Below are 16,037 nucleotides of genomic sequence, written 5' to 3' on the forward strand. Positions count from 1 at the left end.
CATGGCTGTACAGGATAACCACTTTTGAGATAAGATCTCCACCTCATCTTCATTTCGGTTTCGGACCCACTGGAAATCGAAATTTCGACCGAAATCCGGCGAAACAAAGAAAACAATATTTTATTTGATATAACCGAAATTTCAGTAAAATATTAAAATAATTTTAAAAAACAGGTTTTTTGGGTGAAATTTCAGTAAAAACTAAATTTCGACCGAAATTCCGGCCGAAATAAAATACCGTTTCGGGTAAGTGTGATTTCGGTGTCGGTCTCCACCGAAATCCAAAATTTTGGTCCGAAATTTCGGATTTCGGTCAAAATTAAAAACCATGCCTACAATGTAAGTATTTTTGTTGAGATAAGATCTCAACCCCTCAATGGAATAGCAAAGATATACGATTCCATACTTAAAGTAGATCTCATCTAAAATTTATGAGATAGGTCTCTACGGTTAAAATCCTATTCATCTTGGATTTTGAGAATTGATTTTGAATCCAATACTTATTTTTGAATACAAATTAAACACAATTTTGAGTCCAATAATCAATTTTGGACTCAAAACCAATTCTCAAAATACAAAGCGAAAATGGCCTAAGTATCTCACTGATGATGTTGATGTGATGTTAAAGTAAAACTGGAGCTGAAAGTGTGCCATAAACCTTTGTCATTGAGTGCTCATTGACAACTTATTCCTCTTTGTGTGGCCTATGTTGTTGCTTATAAGGATTGGTCATTGTGGCCTTGATGTTACAAATATTGCTATGAATCGTGCGACTGAGAAGGACCCACCATGTCACTCTGTAGTATCCCGCCTGATCAACTGTCGAGATCACTGTGTATGGCCCTACTCATTCACCACCCCACGTCTCCTTAGGCCCCTTTTCTTCTGCATTAGAGAGTCCAAAACTGATTATAGGATTCAAAATTCAACGCGATTTTGATTCCAATAATCAGTTTTGGGCTCAAAATTGATTCCTTACATTCCAAAACGTGGAACACCCATTAACATTGCGTCTAATAATCAAAGAACCCAGAAAAGTGGAACACCCAAGCCCCTGTTCATAACCTACCTCCCGGTGCATGTTAGCACATGTAGGCCCAATAAAAAAGTGATCGAAAGCAGAAACAGAACTACAAATCGTTTCTAATAATCAGATTTGGACTCAAAATAAATACCTATTCCGGTTTGGATTGAAGGAATTTTAGGAAAAGTCTGGAAAGGAAGTTTATTGTTAAAAAATTCCTACTTCGTTTAGACTAAAAAGAAAAAGAAAAAGGGCACTGATAAATCGACTCCCATGTGTCTATCTCTCTCCTCTTTCTCTCTCTAACCCAGAGGAAAGAGAAAGACGCATGGGAGTCGATTTATCATATTTGGGAGTCGATTTATCACTCCAAAAAAGAAGGAGAGATAAAATGAACTAACTCTATTCAATTTTTGCTCAGAGAAACCTAAGGTTTATGATAATATATCCATGTAAATTAGGTTATTAACCATAGTCATATTATATTATTATTTCCCTATAAATTGTTGGAAGGCATAAAAAATGTTTTTTTATTCCAACCCAAACGGCCAAACCGGACCTAAAGTCCAAAAGCGGACAGCCTAGTCGCCGGTTCATACCTCCCTCCCTCCCCGGCGCACGTTAGCAAAGACAGCCCCAAACAAAAATAAAAATAAAGTAAGGAAGCGGGCAGAGCTTCAACGTCACGCGTTTGCAGCGTTACCGGGTCCTTTCTTTAGAACATTCCGATTACAGTATCCCCAAAAACACATATAGCGGGAAGGGCGAATTTCGCAGAACAAAAGAGGGGATCGAAGAATCTCCTTCGAGTAAAAGAAAATGGGAGGATGGGATAGGATTAGGGGATCAAGGACTCGTCTCGGAGGGGGCGGATCGAGGAATTCTCAGGCCAGCGATCGACAATCTTCATCACGGACCGTCCGTCTCGGCAGCGTCCGGCCCCAGCATCCTGGCCACCGTACGATCTACTGTAACGATCGAGACGCAAATCTCCCTGTCAGATTCAAGGTTTGCTCTTTTTTTTCCCCCCTTTTGAAATGGTTTTATATTCTTTAGATTTAGGGTTTGTTCTTCAACACAGATGAGATCTGTTTCGGATCTCTTCCCGCTTCTCGATTTAATTTCTTTACATGATTTCTTTCTTTATTTGAGAATTTAAGGCGGTTTCTTTGTTTTGGATTTGGTGTGTTGTTATGAACCCAAATCGGTTCGCAAAGTTATTGATCTTGTTAGAGGGAAGATTTTGTGAACAGAAACACGATTTCTAGAATAAGTTTCTTCGTTGATTTGAAAAAAGACTACTTACATGTTATTCATACCAGATGGAAAACCCAATTGGCAGCTACTTGACCACTTCTCTAAAAATCCTACCCTAGTTAATCTAGAAACATTAACCCTTATCTCTAATAATCATGCTCTTACCAAACAACTAAGAAAGCACATCTCTTATTCTTTCTACCCCTCCCTCCCGCCTTTCTTCTTTTGTTTGTCTCACAATGATTCATCATTTCGCATCTCATCATCATGGGTCGCGACAGCCCCATCTTCAAACGGATCTCATCGTGCTGTTTATCAAAGCTCTTTTGTCGTGCTTTTTTGAAGTGATTGAGATTTGATGCACGGATTGTCGTAGATGAGGATCTTCTTGGTGGCGTTGGACATGATGAGAGGAATGACAGATTTTCTGACGACGACCTTGTTAAACTCAACAACGTTGAAAATCATCTATGCTTTTCTTCTGTGGCCTTTTCTCTCTTTTTTTTTTGAATGGCAAAGAGTATATTAGAAAGGAAAAAGAGGACCAAGTCGGTCCATACAGAATCATCCAACAAGATAAAATAAAAGAGCTCTGCACCCTCCTTCTGAATACCCTCCATGGCTAGCTTGTCGGTTGTACTATTGGCCGATCACCTAATGTGATGGTAGGATATGTTAGCATCACCTACCTTATCTTGAATTTCATCAAAGAATGGCGCAAACCTCCAAGGATGAGAGTGGGACCGCTTAAGCCATTGAATAACATTGAGGGAATCACCGTCAACCACAACTTTATTTAGGTCAATGTTTTCAAGTAGCTTGATTCCTTGGTGGACCACATGCACCTCGGCTTCATTGGCACCTGCAACACCGATGGGGCCCATAAATGCCCACTTCACTTACCCAAACTCATCCCTTAGCACGCCTCCAATTTCTGCTGGTCTAGGGCCCCCATGCTAGACCCGTCAAAATTCAACTTCTCTTCTATCCCACTTCTTTCACTCTTCTTCTTTTCTCATCTTTTTCTGTTTTGCCGTTTCTTTTTCATTGTGCAAGCCTTCTCGATGGTGCTTTCGCCGAACACTTCGCTTAGCTTCTGTAGACATGGAGGTGCTTCTAACTTCATCCCAAGCGACAATGCCATCTTGTTAAACTTGGCATTAATAGAAGTTAGGTTCCTTTTGATCTCTCTTGTTGTCTCATCCCACTGATCCATTGTTCCTTCGATTTTTTTCTCCACGAGGCCGGATCGCGCTGCTCTGATACCAAATGTTACGAACCTTAATCAGTTTGCAACGAATTTGATCTTCTTAGAGAGAAGATCAGTCTCTCAACCCACTTCGAGGGAAGGGTCAGTCCTCTTCACATACAAAGACTAAAAGACTACTCACATGTTATTTATACCAAATGGAAAACTCACTTGGCAGCCACTTGACCACTTTCTCTAAAACTCCCTAGCTAATCTAGAAAAACTAACCCTTATCCGAATCGGTTTGCAACGGATTTGATCTTCTTAGAGAAAAGATCAGTCTCTCAACCCACTTCGAGGGAAGGGTCAGTTCTCCTCACATATAAAGACTAAAAGACTACTCACATGTTATTTATACCAAATGGAAAACCCACCTGGCAGCCACTTGACCTCTTCCTCTAAAACTCCCTAGCTAATCTAGAAAAACTAACACTTATCTCTAAGAATCACTCCCATACCAAACAACTAAGAAAGCACATCTCACAAACTTTAAAATCTAATATAATTTATTCCACCCCAAGCGGGACCCATCTTGGTATGTAATATGTTTCTTTTGTTTTATTTGTTGCGTTTTAAGTGGCTGAATTTTGCTGAGGCTTGATTGATTGCTTGTTTATTCAAAACGGTTTGCGGATTTTTTGCTATTCTTTTTTCAGATGGCAGCAAGTATCAAACCGTGAGATGACTCTAGTTGCCGAGTTTCTGTATTTGTGTGTGATTCGTTATGCTTGGTGTGAGGATGCACGATTTTTATTTTATCTTAGAGGGAGAAATTAATGAGTCGAGAAAATCTGCAAGGCAAATCCTATCCAATCATGCACAAGTAAATGGAAAAGTAAAACAAAACACAAACCACAAGATGAACACTTAGATTTACGTGGTTTGGCCAAGATGCCTACGTCCACAGGCGAGAACACGTTCTTCCAACCTAATTCATCTTCCTCTCAATCTCAAACGGTGCATGGACCGTACTCGAGCTTCTGACATTTGTTAATAAAATTAGTCGAATATGATTCGCGTGAAGTACATAAGAGGTCTAGAAGCAGGTGGAAAAGCTAGAAGGAGTAAGAGCGTTGATGAGAAGAATAGTGAAATTTGGAGTCTTAGAATGGATCCATGAACAGAGCTAGGGGAACTTGCGCACACAAACCCCCCTCATTTAACAACCTCCCCCCACCCCCCCAACCAAAAAAAATAAATAAATCTCTACCCTGCACCACGCCGCACGGGAGGGCTTGGGGGTGCAAAAAAGGGATCCTATCAACTTGTTTCGACCTAGGATAATAAGCTCATGAACTTGGTCCTACTTCACCATCGAGAAAAGCCGACGGTCTACTTCCGCGATAAAAGAGCTCTGTATCCGAACAGATTTGTCCATCTGTAATGGGGATCACATTGGTGGGGATATAGGTCGATACGTCTCCAGCTTGTGTTTCAATGACGGCTAACGCGGTCGAGCTACATGTCTTCTTCTGTCTCTCCTCGCATGTCCTTGGAACGGGCCGCTCCGCCCCCTCGACATGAACTCCGGTCCTCCCCTCACATTAGAAAGTGCCCCGCTCTCTATGAGAAAACATAAATACAGGGATTACAATGGGACTAACCCACAAATCCTCAAACCCCCAAACCAGAACCTTTTCCTTTGCTTCTCAACCAAGACTGTACACAAGAGAGTAACCCGAGGAAAAACCCTTTCTTCTTCTCTCTTTCTCCTTCTCTTTTCTCTATCTCACCTCCCTCTCTAGCCTCCACACAAAGAGCCTCCCGCACCTTGATCACGTGCCATTAGGAAGGTTATATATCCTAGGTTTTCCAAAGCCTAACAAACTCTCTAATCCCTATTTTTGGGTTTCCCACCACAATTACATGTCTGAGAAATTAGGCAACTTTCCCAACATAATGCTATAATGCTTAAAAGGCTTGACTTAACTGTGGAACTTTCCCTTGGTGGGGTTTGGTGGATAATCCATGGTTGAGTAGAAATATAATTCGTAACTTTTCTATCTTCCGAGAAAGGCCTCAAGTTGAAATTGTTCCAATTGTGTTAGGAGTCATGTTTCCTTGGTAGCTGCATCAAATGTCTCGAATTTTGCAAATCTACATACTCAGTTTCTATATGTTTTTTCTCTAAATTCATGCCATTTCTAATGCCATAATCAGTTACTTTATTACACCGCTTGATTTTATGTTTCTCAACTCATGCAATTTTATTGTTAGTACTTTGGACAACCCGCTCAACTCTATCTTGGTGGGCATAATCAGTAATCAAAGTACTGGATGACGATTGAATGTGAATAACTGAGTAAGGTTGTTTTCATGAAGCTGATATTTTGTACTCCCTTGTTTTGGTATTGGAATCCTTATCTTTATCCAAACTTCTCTCACATGCCATTGCCATCTTTCTGTGAAGAGAGATAACTGATGAGATTCTCACTGGTGAGTGAAGTAAAAAGGCCTGCCCCTTCCTCTTTTCTTTCTTTCTGTCTCATCTCTAGTATAATTACCTGCTGAATGCTAATCCAAGGGAAACTTTATCACGCCACTGATGTTTTATGTTCTCAATTAGTGTAAATTTGTTTTCAATGCTTGGCAACCTGTTGTTAATGTGTTTTGTTGGGAGAATCAGTGAGCACAGTCCTGAACACGGATAAGTACATATGGTATTTTGATTATTTGTTTGGAGCTCTTGCATTATCTTTGGGATCGGGTTTAATAGATACTGTTTTCTAATGTTTTTTCTCCTGTTCCAAAGACAATGGATTCATTAGTTTGCTTTGGCACCATTTCATTCAGGGGAATTCTATATCAACAACGAAGTACAATGTTGCCACCTTTTTTCCAAAGGGGTTGTTTGAGCAGGTAACTCAGTTGTTAACCTATGAGCCATAGGAGATTGAGATTAGTTTATTAGATGATGCAGACGATCAATTTTTTTTTCTTGGTTTAGTTTGTCAATTTTCATTTCATCAAGTATACTCTTCTGAAAAGTGTCAATTGTCATTGTGTCTACACTGACAGTTCAGGCGGGTTGCAAACTTGTACTTTCTCATGATTTCAATATTATCCACGACACCAATAAGGCAAGTTTTCCCAACTAAATTTATGTTTTATTCTTTTAAATTTAAAATTCTAATCTTATACGACTTTTTCCATGCTTCTTGTTTGACCAACACTCATGAACAATATCTCATGTTGGCTAAACGACGAGCTCTTTCTAGTCAAGAGAATTTGATGCTCATAATGACACTGATAACCAAGCATATGTGGCCTATCACTTTTTTGGATGTTGTTATGATGCAAAGTATTTTGTATTAATGATTATTTATTGTAATTTTGTTTGCAGCCCTGTTAATCCTGTAACAAATATGGTCCCGTTGAGTCTAGTACTTCTTGTCTCTCTTGTCAAGGAGGCATTTGAGGATTGGGTGAGTAATATGAGCTTCTTCTTCCTACTTAAGCAACACTTATGATCTTGACGCTGCTGATATGTTGATATCTGTGTGTGTGAATGAGAAACAAACTATTTATTATTTGTTACAACTTAGATGAAGTGCTTTGGTTTCAGTCCTGAACACTAATGATCTTTGACATATCTCGCTGTGTTATTTTCCAATTCTTTATGCAGAAACGCTTGCAGAATGATATGGTGATAAATAGCAGTCCTATTGATATTTTGCAAGATCAGAAGTGGGAAAGTATTCCCTGGAAGAAGCTTCAAGTTGGGGATCTTGTTAGAGTAAGTTTTCTCCGATCTTTTTTCTTGATATATTATAATAATTATATGATTCAGTGGAATAGGGTCTGGAAAAAATTTATTGTTTTTCATGGCATAAGGTGGTGTCTTGTCGAGCCTAGGGAAGTCTTCTATTGTCTAGTCCATTTTAATGGTCCTAATAATTGGTAGTGGGTAATCCTCCCAAACATTGTCCAGAATGTACCATAGAGAAATTTATGCATCAAGTATTGGGTTGGCTGATACAAAACATAATGGTAACTGCTATCTACTGATGATGTGTATTGTGCTGTCTATACTCTCTGTAATTTAGGTGTTGTATCAGATACTCTCCGTAATTTCATAGATTTTCTTTTTTGATCTGTTTATTTATTGGCTACCGTCGTATCTTTGTAAGAATCACCATTAAAAAAAAACATTGGTAAAAGAAGTATAGGAGCTTGCTAAATCTACTTTCTTGATCTAAATTATCTATTTTTTTCTCCCTCTTTATCTTGTCTGTGAACAACCCCGCTTTCCCTGATCCTTTCATCACCCTCTTATTTCCTTATCTTATTAGCATTGTTTGGGCCTTGGGTATTTCCTTTACCAATCTGATTTTCGAGTACAAATTTGACTAAGGTCTGATTTTTATTTATTAGATAGTTGTTTTCTCTTGTGGGAATTATTGTGTGGAACATGATTTGGATGAATTTTGTTTCTTTGATGATTGGACTCTTAAGCTTTGCGTTTCTTTAAAAATCCTTGTTGCATTTGATGATTTATGATTGTTTATACTAACTTGAGAATGCATGTTACTGTCTTGTTGAGTTAAAACCCATATATTGCTCCTAAATTACTAAAAATCATTCACAAACATATAGGTTTGCACCACATAATGACAGATATCATTTGGGTTAAATAATCAAAACTATAAAATAAACACTTGCTCTATATCTGCTTCATGTTTTCAGCTTCAACTTAAATGGATTTTGAGGAAGTTCACTCTGAACCTTTATGATTTTAGTGCCCCTGTTGTGGTTCTGAGCATTACATTTGGTGCAGGTAAAACAGGATGGCTTTTTTCCTGCTGACTTGCTGCTCCTTGCTAGTACAAATCCAGATGGTGTCTGCTATACTGAGGTTTTCTATCATATTTTCGCATTTCTTGGACTTTTTAGGGCTCCTTGTTTATTGCTTACTGCTTTAATTTGCCAGCATAAATGAAATGGAAGACCATGGTTTTATCTCTAGCTCAATCTAAGTCTTTTAACTTTGGATCACAGACTGCAAATCTTGATGGAGAGACAAATTTAAAGATTAGAAAAGCACTGGAAAGAACTTGGGATTACTTGCTTCCTGATAAAGCTGCTGAATTTAAAGGTTTAGTCTTTCAACTGCCATTTTTGCTTTTATCTTTATGTTTTTTTATAACAGTAATTTTTTTGACTTGAATTGTGCTATGGGATATGTTATTTGGTTATTGCATCAGCATATTCTCAGCATCAACAGAAGTTTTTAACTTGTTTTGTCTGATTCACGTCCAGCAAGGAGCTGAAGGTGGCTTTCCTTATTTTGTCAAGTTCGTGGCTCCCCTGATTTTGTCTAGTTCCCCTTCCTTTTTCTTCTCCTCCTTAATTCATTTCTCTTTTCTCAAAACTCATTTCTTCCCTCCTCTTATACTTCTTTTTCTTTTACTAGTGCTATTGCTTCTCATTTTGTCTGAAATCTGAATTTCCTTATTCTCATCTCATATGTTATTTCCTTTCTTTTTTCCCTATTTTTCTTCTTTACTTGAGCACTTATGAAAATACATCTTTGCAAAGCATGTGACAAAGGGACATCAAGATTATCCTTTGCATGTGAATCTTTTATCCTGTGATTATTAGAAAAATGTAGTGAAACATTTACATTTGAGGAATGGTACACACATTCCGAATTTTACAAAAGAGTGTCCATGTGGGGCTTGGTTTCATTATTTTCGTGGACCCTTATGTTTGTTTAAAAAGAGTCGTTGTTGGGATTTTGTTTCCATTGAGTCCTTATTGGCAGGGTAACTAGGATTATGAGTATTTAGTTATTTACTTTGGAAAGGTTTTGGCGTCCTAATATGGCAAGTATATACTCTGTATAAGGGTTCTTTGGGCTGATTTATGTATGATTACAAATTTTATAAGTAAATTTGAGAGTTTTGCTTCCCTCTCCCTTTGTTCCTTGTGGATTCATGGCATCAATCAATGGTGAATTCCATTGATCAATGGACAACCTTTTAGGTGGATTCCTATGATTCAATGGTGGATTCCATCGATTTTCTTCCTTAGGTAAGGGACAAAAGTGAATTCTTTGATACAATGATTACAATCTATCCTTAGTCTATCTTATTTATTTTTTAGGGTTGCTAGGAAAATGGGATCCTGTGCTGAAAGAAAGCACGGGATCCTCTATCGTGACACGTGACCAAAAAAAGAGAGGTGCGTATCTCGAGGAATGCAAAATCACCCAAATTGACCGGCCATATCGCCCCTTTTTTTATTTTCAGTACGGGATTCCATTTTAGAAGTGTTTTTTTTTTTTTTAGGATTACGTTTTTTGTGTTCCTACACCTTTACCACAGCCTTCCTACATCACTATCTAGTTCAACTTTTATTCACGTGTCCCCCGTTCTGTCTCACACATCAGTTCTGTAAAAGATGAGTTCAAAATTCAAATTAGTTTATTTATGGACCATCCTCATGTTGCATATCTTTTTTTCCCTAATGCTTGCTTTCATAGATTGTTTCGCTTAAAAATATTTGTTGTGTTTGCAGGGGAAATTCAATGTGAACAACCAAATAATTCCTTGTACACTTTCACAGGCAATCTTATCATCCAAAAGCAGACACTGCCTCTTTCCCCAAACCAAATTCTTTTGCGAGTACGCTCTTTGCCCGCATGGCCCGTCTTTAATTTTCTATAATTTTTGTATGTCTTAAGGCACTCGGTCATTACTAATTCCTGCATGCATGTTTGTCGCAGATCCGAAAACCATCTATTTTCCTTTTCTATGTGACTGTTCTTTTTACACTCGTCAGAAAAGGCATCACATTTACATGGGAGAAAAAAACTTCAAATCTTTATTCATTCTATCATTTCATAACATCAAAGAAAAGTGACCTGTGACTATATATATATATATATATGAGGAAAAGGAGTGTGCAGTCGAGTGCACCTAAGCTTAGGTGCGGTCGAGGGCCCAAACACATGGGTCCCACATTTTTTGTGTTGATCAAAACCATTCGCTTGCAAGGTCCCATCATAGATAGGGTGTGTACAAAAATCAGCTCCATTGAATCATCCTAACCCCTCCAAAAGTGGAGGGCAAAAATGGGCAAATTTGTGGCAAACGGTGTCTGTCCATTTTGACCTCCACAAATGGATGGGTTAGGATGATCCTATGGAGCTGATTTTTTGTACATACCCCATCTATGTAAGGGCCTTTCAAATGAATGCTTTGGATCATCCTAACAAAGTGGGCCCACATGAGTTTGGGGCCCTCGACCGCACCTAAGCTTGGTGCGGTCGACCGCACAATCTTATTCCTATATATATATATATATATATATATATATATATATATATATTATAAAAAAAAGAAAGAGAACTAGAAAGTTCTAAAACCCTAAACAAAAACCTAACACTTTTGGACTAAAATACTCTCAAATTGCTTAAAGACTCAAATTTTCGTAATAAATATATAAGGCCTATTTAAAATACTCGTTAGTGAAAGAACTTCAGTGATTTTGATTGGAAAAGACTCTACTACCCCTCTTTGACTTTTTTTTGTATCCCCTATGACTTAAAAAACACTTAAAAATTAGAATATTGGCCTTAGGATAGTCCCCATAAAATACCTTTTGTGCTAGAAACAAATATAGCATCTTCAAGTCTTTCTCTAATATCGTTATGATTTTAAATTTTTACCTAAACTGACACGAAACGACCAAAATGTTTCCATTTCCATCCCCACCGAAACGCATACCGAAACCGGAACATATACCGAAACCAAAATCGTAATTGTATTAGTGCTATACTATATCGGTATCTGTTATATAAATATATTATATTTATTTGAACAACTACGGTGCATGCACTAGTTGTTCAATGTTTTTAAACTATTTTGGACGGTTGTCTTTCTTACGTGATGGTTTCTAAGTATGTGTATTTTTGCTTATTCTATCATTTTCTAAAGTTTCATCTTAAAATTTTACCATTTGTATTTGTTTCAATACGTGTTTCGTGATTCTATAAGATTTCCACCGAAATTTCCAACTGAATCTGAAACGTCTTTGTTTCCATGACGACCAAAACTGAAACCAAAACTGAAATTTAAAACCTTGAATATGGTACAGAGAAGCTTTGGAGAAGAGATCTAATTTCCAATGCCCATTTCTCATGACCTGAGATGTGTGAGCATCTTTTGAAATACCAAGGTCATAAATGCTACACTGGGTTGGCATTTCTGCACTTCAGATGGATAGATTTGAATTTTATTGATGTTTTATTTTATTCTTGACTACCTACTTCATTTTTATTGGGCATCTACATAATAACTTATATTCTACTGTAGGGATGCAGCCTCCGGAATACAGAATACATAGTTGGGGTCGTTGTATTTACTGGCCATGAAACCAAGGTGTGTTGCCTCTGTATGCGCACAGTTGCAGTTTCCTCTTGTCCTTGTTCCTTTTTTTTTTTGGGTTTTGAATGGTCTTGTTCCCATTTCTTCTTTCTTTAAAATTTATTTCTTTGTTCAGGTTCTATGTGCATACGGCCCAAAAATTCAATTCCTTTTATTTTTTGTTTTTTGATAGCTACCCTTGCCTTGTCTGCAATTTGGATTTGTACTTCCATGCATTATTTATGGGTTTCACCGATTAAACTGCAGGTTATGATGAATTCCATGAATGTTCCTTCAAAAAGAAGCACATTGGAAAGGAAACTGGACAAACTTATACTCACTCTTTTTGGTGTTCTCTTCCTTATGTGTCTCATTGGAGCCATTGGCAGGTCTAGCCACTATCCAATTAGTCCTCCATTACAAGTTGCTTTTACTGAAAAAATTTCTGTCTTGCTTCAAACACGAGGTTCTGTCAAACATCTGCTTTTAATATTTGCTTACCTCCTCAGAGTCCTGGAATCAGTTCATTTTGTGGGAGGAATCCTTAGTTGTGGTTGTAGAAATGGTGCACATTAATAAGTGAGATGCATTTGTTACAAACATTGCGTGTCTTTACGATTGAGGAAATCTTTATTTGCAAATAATTAATTTTAACTCACGGTTATTTTTCAGTCATTGCTTTTTGTCTATTCCTTTGAAATAAAAGTTCTGTAATTTGGGAATTAAATATCATTTCATGTTTGGTTGGAATTTTGCAGTGGTGTGTTCATCAGCCGCAAGTATTACTACTTAGGTCTTGATGAAAGTGTGGAAGATCAATTCAACCCTAACAACAGATTTGTGGTACTACTTTTTTCTTTCAAAGAACATATATATATATATATATATATATATATATATATAGAGAGAGAGAGAGAGAGAGAGAGAGAGAGAGAGAGAGAGAGAGAGAGAGAGAGAGAGAGAGAGAGAGAAAACGGTTCCTACACATATGTGTAGATAAGTTATCTACACACTAGCTTAAAATACAGTGGGGGCCATATTATTTGGGTGATCCAAACCATTCATTTTTAAGGCCCTCACATAGATAGGGTGTCCACAAAATATCAGATCCATAGGATCATCCTAACCATTCGAACTATGGAGGCAAAAAATGGACTAATTTGTGAAGGTTTAAAGACATCCATTTTACCTCCACAAATCGTAGGGTTGGGATGATCCTATGGATCTGATTTTTTGTAGACACCCTATCTATGTGAGGGCCTTTAAAATGGATGGCTTGGATCACCCAAACAATGTGGGCCCCCATTGTATTTTAAGCTAGTGTGTAGAGAACTCTCTACACATATATGTAGGAACCGTTTTCTCATATATATATATATATATATAGGATAGAGTTGCTGCGCTCAAGCACAGCTAAGCTTAGTTGTGCTCGAGCACAGAAACAGGGTGGGGCCACATTTTGGGTGGGATCCAAAGCATTCATTTGATGGGCCCTTTCATGGGTAGGGTGTCCACCAAAAATCAGCTCCATTGGATCACCTTAGGGTGTCCATTTGTGGGGCCAAAAATGGACAGATTTGTGGACAAACAGTATCTGTTCATTTTTGCCCCACAAATGGACACCCATTGGTGATCCAATGGAGCTGATGTTTGGTAGGCCCCCCATCCATGATGGGGCCTTTCAAATGAATGGTTAGGATCACCCCCCAATGCCCCCACCCCCCCTGTTTCTGTGCTCGAGCACAGCTAAGCCTAGCTGCGCTCGAGCGCAGCAACCCTATTCTTGTGATCCAGCTTAATTTCATTGGCAGCAGTTAATTCCCTTCATATTTTGTTTTTTATTTACAGGTTGCTATTCTGACCATGTTTACATTAATTACGTTGTACTCAACAATTATCCCTATTTCACTTTATGTTTCTATTGAGGTGGGCCATTAAGTTACTCAGTTGAAGTTGTATTGAGTGGGTGCCTTTATTTCTCTATTCTAATGTTTTTTTTTGAATGGTTTCTATTCTAATGTTACATTTAATCTTTTTTTATTTTATTTTGTTGTAACATTTCAGATGATCAAATTTATTCAGTCTACTCAGTTTATTAATAAGGATTTACATATGTATCATGTCGAAAGCAACACCCCTGCATTGGCACGGACATCCAATCTGAACGAGGAACTTGGACAGGTATCTTGATGCCATGATTTTTTCCCTTATCAGTGCAACTTTACTAGTTTTAAGCTTTTAGCAATTTGTCACTTCTATCTGGTTTATATGTTATATTGGCAAGTAGGGTTGCAACTTGAGTTGGGTCTGGTTGAGCATTTGCTAAAAAATGAATTGGATTTCAACCTGAACCGTCCTGGTAAAAACTCAATCCAAGTACTCAAAGTTCGACCCGAGTTGGACCCCCATCGGAAAACTCATGACCCTGCTGTCGTTTTTTTATTCTTTTGTTAAGGGTCTGTTTATATATTTGTTCTTAAGCCTATTATATCAAACTTGTCTAGGTATTATACTTGGAATGTGACCTATTTTCTTAGGACAGGTGGAGTACATATTTTCTGATAAGACTGGAACCTTAACAAGAAATCTTATGGAGTTCTTTAAGTGTTCAATCGGTGGAGAGGTGTATGGAACTGGGATCACTGAAATAGAAAAAGGAGGAGCTCAGAGGAATGGTTTAAGAATTGATGGGGTATGCTCACAGATCATTCTTCTAGAAAAATAAGTTATATTGTACATCTTGTATTCATTTAATCTAGTTTATTATAGGTAAAAAAAGCAACTACCACAGTGCATGAGAAGGGATTTAATTTTGATGATCCGAGGCTGATGCTTGGTGCTTGGAGAAATGAGCGTGATCCTGACTCTTGCAAGGTGATTACTTACATTGTTATATACATGGTGCTAAATGTTTTGTTTTGCCCAACCCATGTTAGGAAATTGGTCCTTGCATGTGATAATGGTTATTAAATCTTTGAAAATTGATGGCTTTGTTCTGGTACCAACCTTGTATGGTCTTTTGATATGTATCTAGGTTATGCAACCTGACATATAAAGATTTCCTATATTTCAATTCCACATTTGTAGATTCTAAAACCTTACATGGGCATTTGTAGGTTCTATAACTTGAAATGGGCATTAACAGTGTAGGCCCTTTCAAAATTATGAAGAACATTAGTGTTAATGCCTATGTTCTTAATTTTCCAGGTGACATGGGCATTAGCAATGTGTTTGATGGTGGAGGATCTTGCACTATTTTCTTTGACTAGTGAAAATTATTTAAATGGTAGCCAAAAAGCTCCATGACAAAATATAATAATAAGGAGACAAACAAAAGTTACAAAACACAAACAACAAAAGCAACAAAATACAAAAAACTCAGCAAGGAGATGATCAAATGTCTCAATCGCCTCTATCAATGCCCTACTGCGCGAGATGATCTCCCTTGTTATTGGTAGACTGCAAAACGTAATGGAACTTTGTGGAGTGGTCTTCAATTGTGTACATTGCACTTTATATAGGACATTATAATGCATCACAAGGTGATGAGCATGTCGTGCATTTACTCCAAAGTGCTTGCTTAGAAGGAAGAGATTGAAGATGTTGTTGATGATCAGATTGTCTCTACTATAAGTTTTGGTTATCACAAGTTCCTGATTAAGTGGAAAGATCACCCTTATTCTGATTGCACCTGGGTCACCACTGATTTCTAACGTCTTAACCAAGGTTTTAAATTTTGGTCTCAGTTTTTGTCAGCAGGAAAACAGAAACATTTCAGTTTCGGTGGAAATCTTGTAAATTCACGGAAATGTATGTAAACATATGCAAATGATGAAATTTTAAGATGAAATATTGGGAAATGCTCGAATAAGCACAAATACATACTTATAAACCATCAAATAAGCAAGAAAGCCGTCCATAATGGCTTAATGACATCGAAGTATCGAACACCTAGTGACATGCATTGTAAAGTCAATTAAGAAGTACAATGTAATGAAGTATAAGAAAGTACAATGAGTAGCCTCCCCTCCAAGGATTCCAACTCAATGTCAATAGAACATAGAGTTACGGGGTATTATTATTGGTCACATGCCGATATGACATCCCATGCACAAGATACAATGTACTTTGCTGTGCA

At 37.6% G+C, this 16,037-nt stretch overlaps 1 protein-coding gene across 3 annotated transcripts in view; it reads left to right on the forward strand.

The window, feature by feature from the left end:
* The first annotated feature begins 1,558 nt into the window (after nucleotides 1-1,558).
* The window catches only part of ALA3 (aminophospholipid ATPase 3), a 29,997-nt gene continuing 15,518 nt past the window's right edge, over nucleotides 1,559-16,037 (forward strand). The window contains exons 1-15 of one of the 3 annotated variants that reach the window (XM_077354062.1): nucleotides 1,559-2,032; nucleotides 6,324-6,389; nucleotides 6,549-6,610; nucleotides 6,874-6,955; nucleotides 7,156-7,266; nucleotides 8,308-8,385; nucleotides 8,529-8,625; nucleotides 10,050-10,156; nucleotides 11,849-11,914; nucleotides 12,167-12,288; nucleotides 12,658-12,742; nucleotides 13,748-13,825; nucleotides 13,964-14,080; nucleotides 14,442-14,591; nucleotides 14,669-14,773. In XM_077354062.1, coding sequence (XP_077210177.1) covers nucleotides 1,844-2,032; nucleotides 6,324-6,389; nucleotides 6,549-6,610; nucleotides 6,874-6,955; nucleotides 7,156-7,266; nucleotides 8,308-8,385; nucleotides 8,529-8,625; nucleotides 10,050-10,156; nucleotides 11,849-11,914; nucleotides 12,167-12,288; nucleotides 12,658-12,742; nucleotides 13,748-13,825; nucleotides 13,964-14,080; nucleotides 14,442-14,591; nucleotides 14,669-14,773 — 1,515 coding nt within the window. In that variant the 5' untranslated portion in view covers nucleotides 1,559-1,843. Of the gene's footprint in view, nucleotides 2,033-3,272; nucleotides 3,633-6,323; nucleotides 6,390-6,548; nucleotides 6,611-6,873; nucleotides 6,956-7,155; nucleotides 7,267-8,307; nucleotides 8,386-8,528; nucleotides 8,626-10,049; nucleotides 10,157-11,848; nucleotides 11,915-12,166; nucleotides 12,289-12,657; nucleotides 12,743-13,747; nucleotides 13,826-13,963; nucleotides 14,081-14,441; nucleotides 14,592-14,668; nucleotides 14,774-16,037 lie in introns of those variants that run through there. The other 2 variants (XM_077354064.1, XM_077354063.1) reach the window with 2 other exon arrangements.

Source organism: Tasmannia lanceolata, unplaced genomic scaffold (genome assembly GCF_043159265.1).
Source record: "Tasmannia lanceolata isolate RefF3 unplaced genomic scaffold, GAP_Taslan_0.1 ptg000015l, whole genome shotgun sequence".
NCBI classification, from domain to species: domain Eukaryota; kingdom Viridiplantae; phylum Streptophyta; class Magnoliopsida; order Canellales; family Winteraceae; genus Tasmannia; species Tasmannia lanceolata.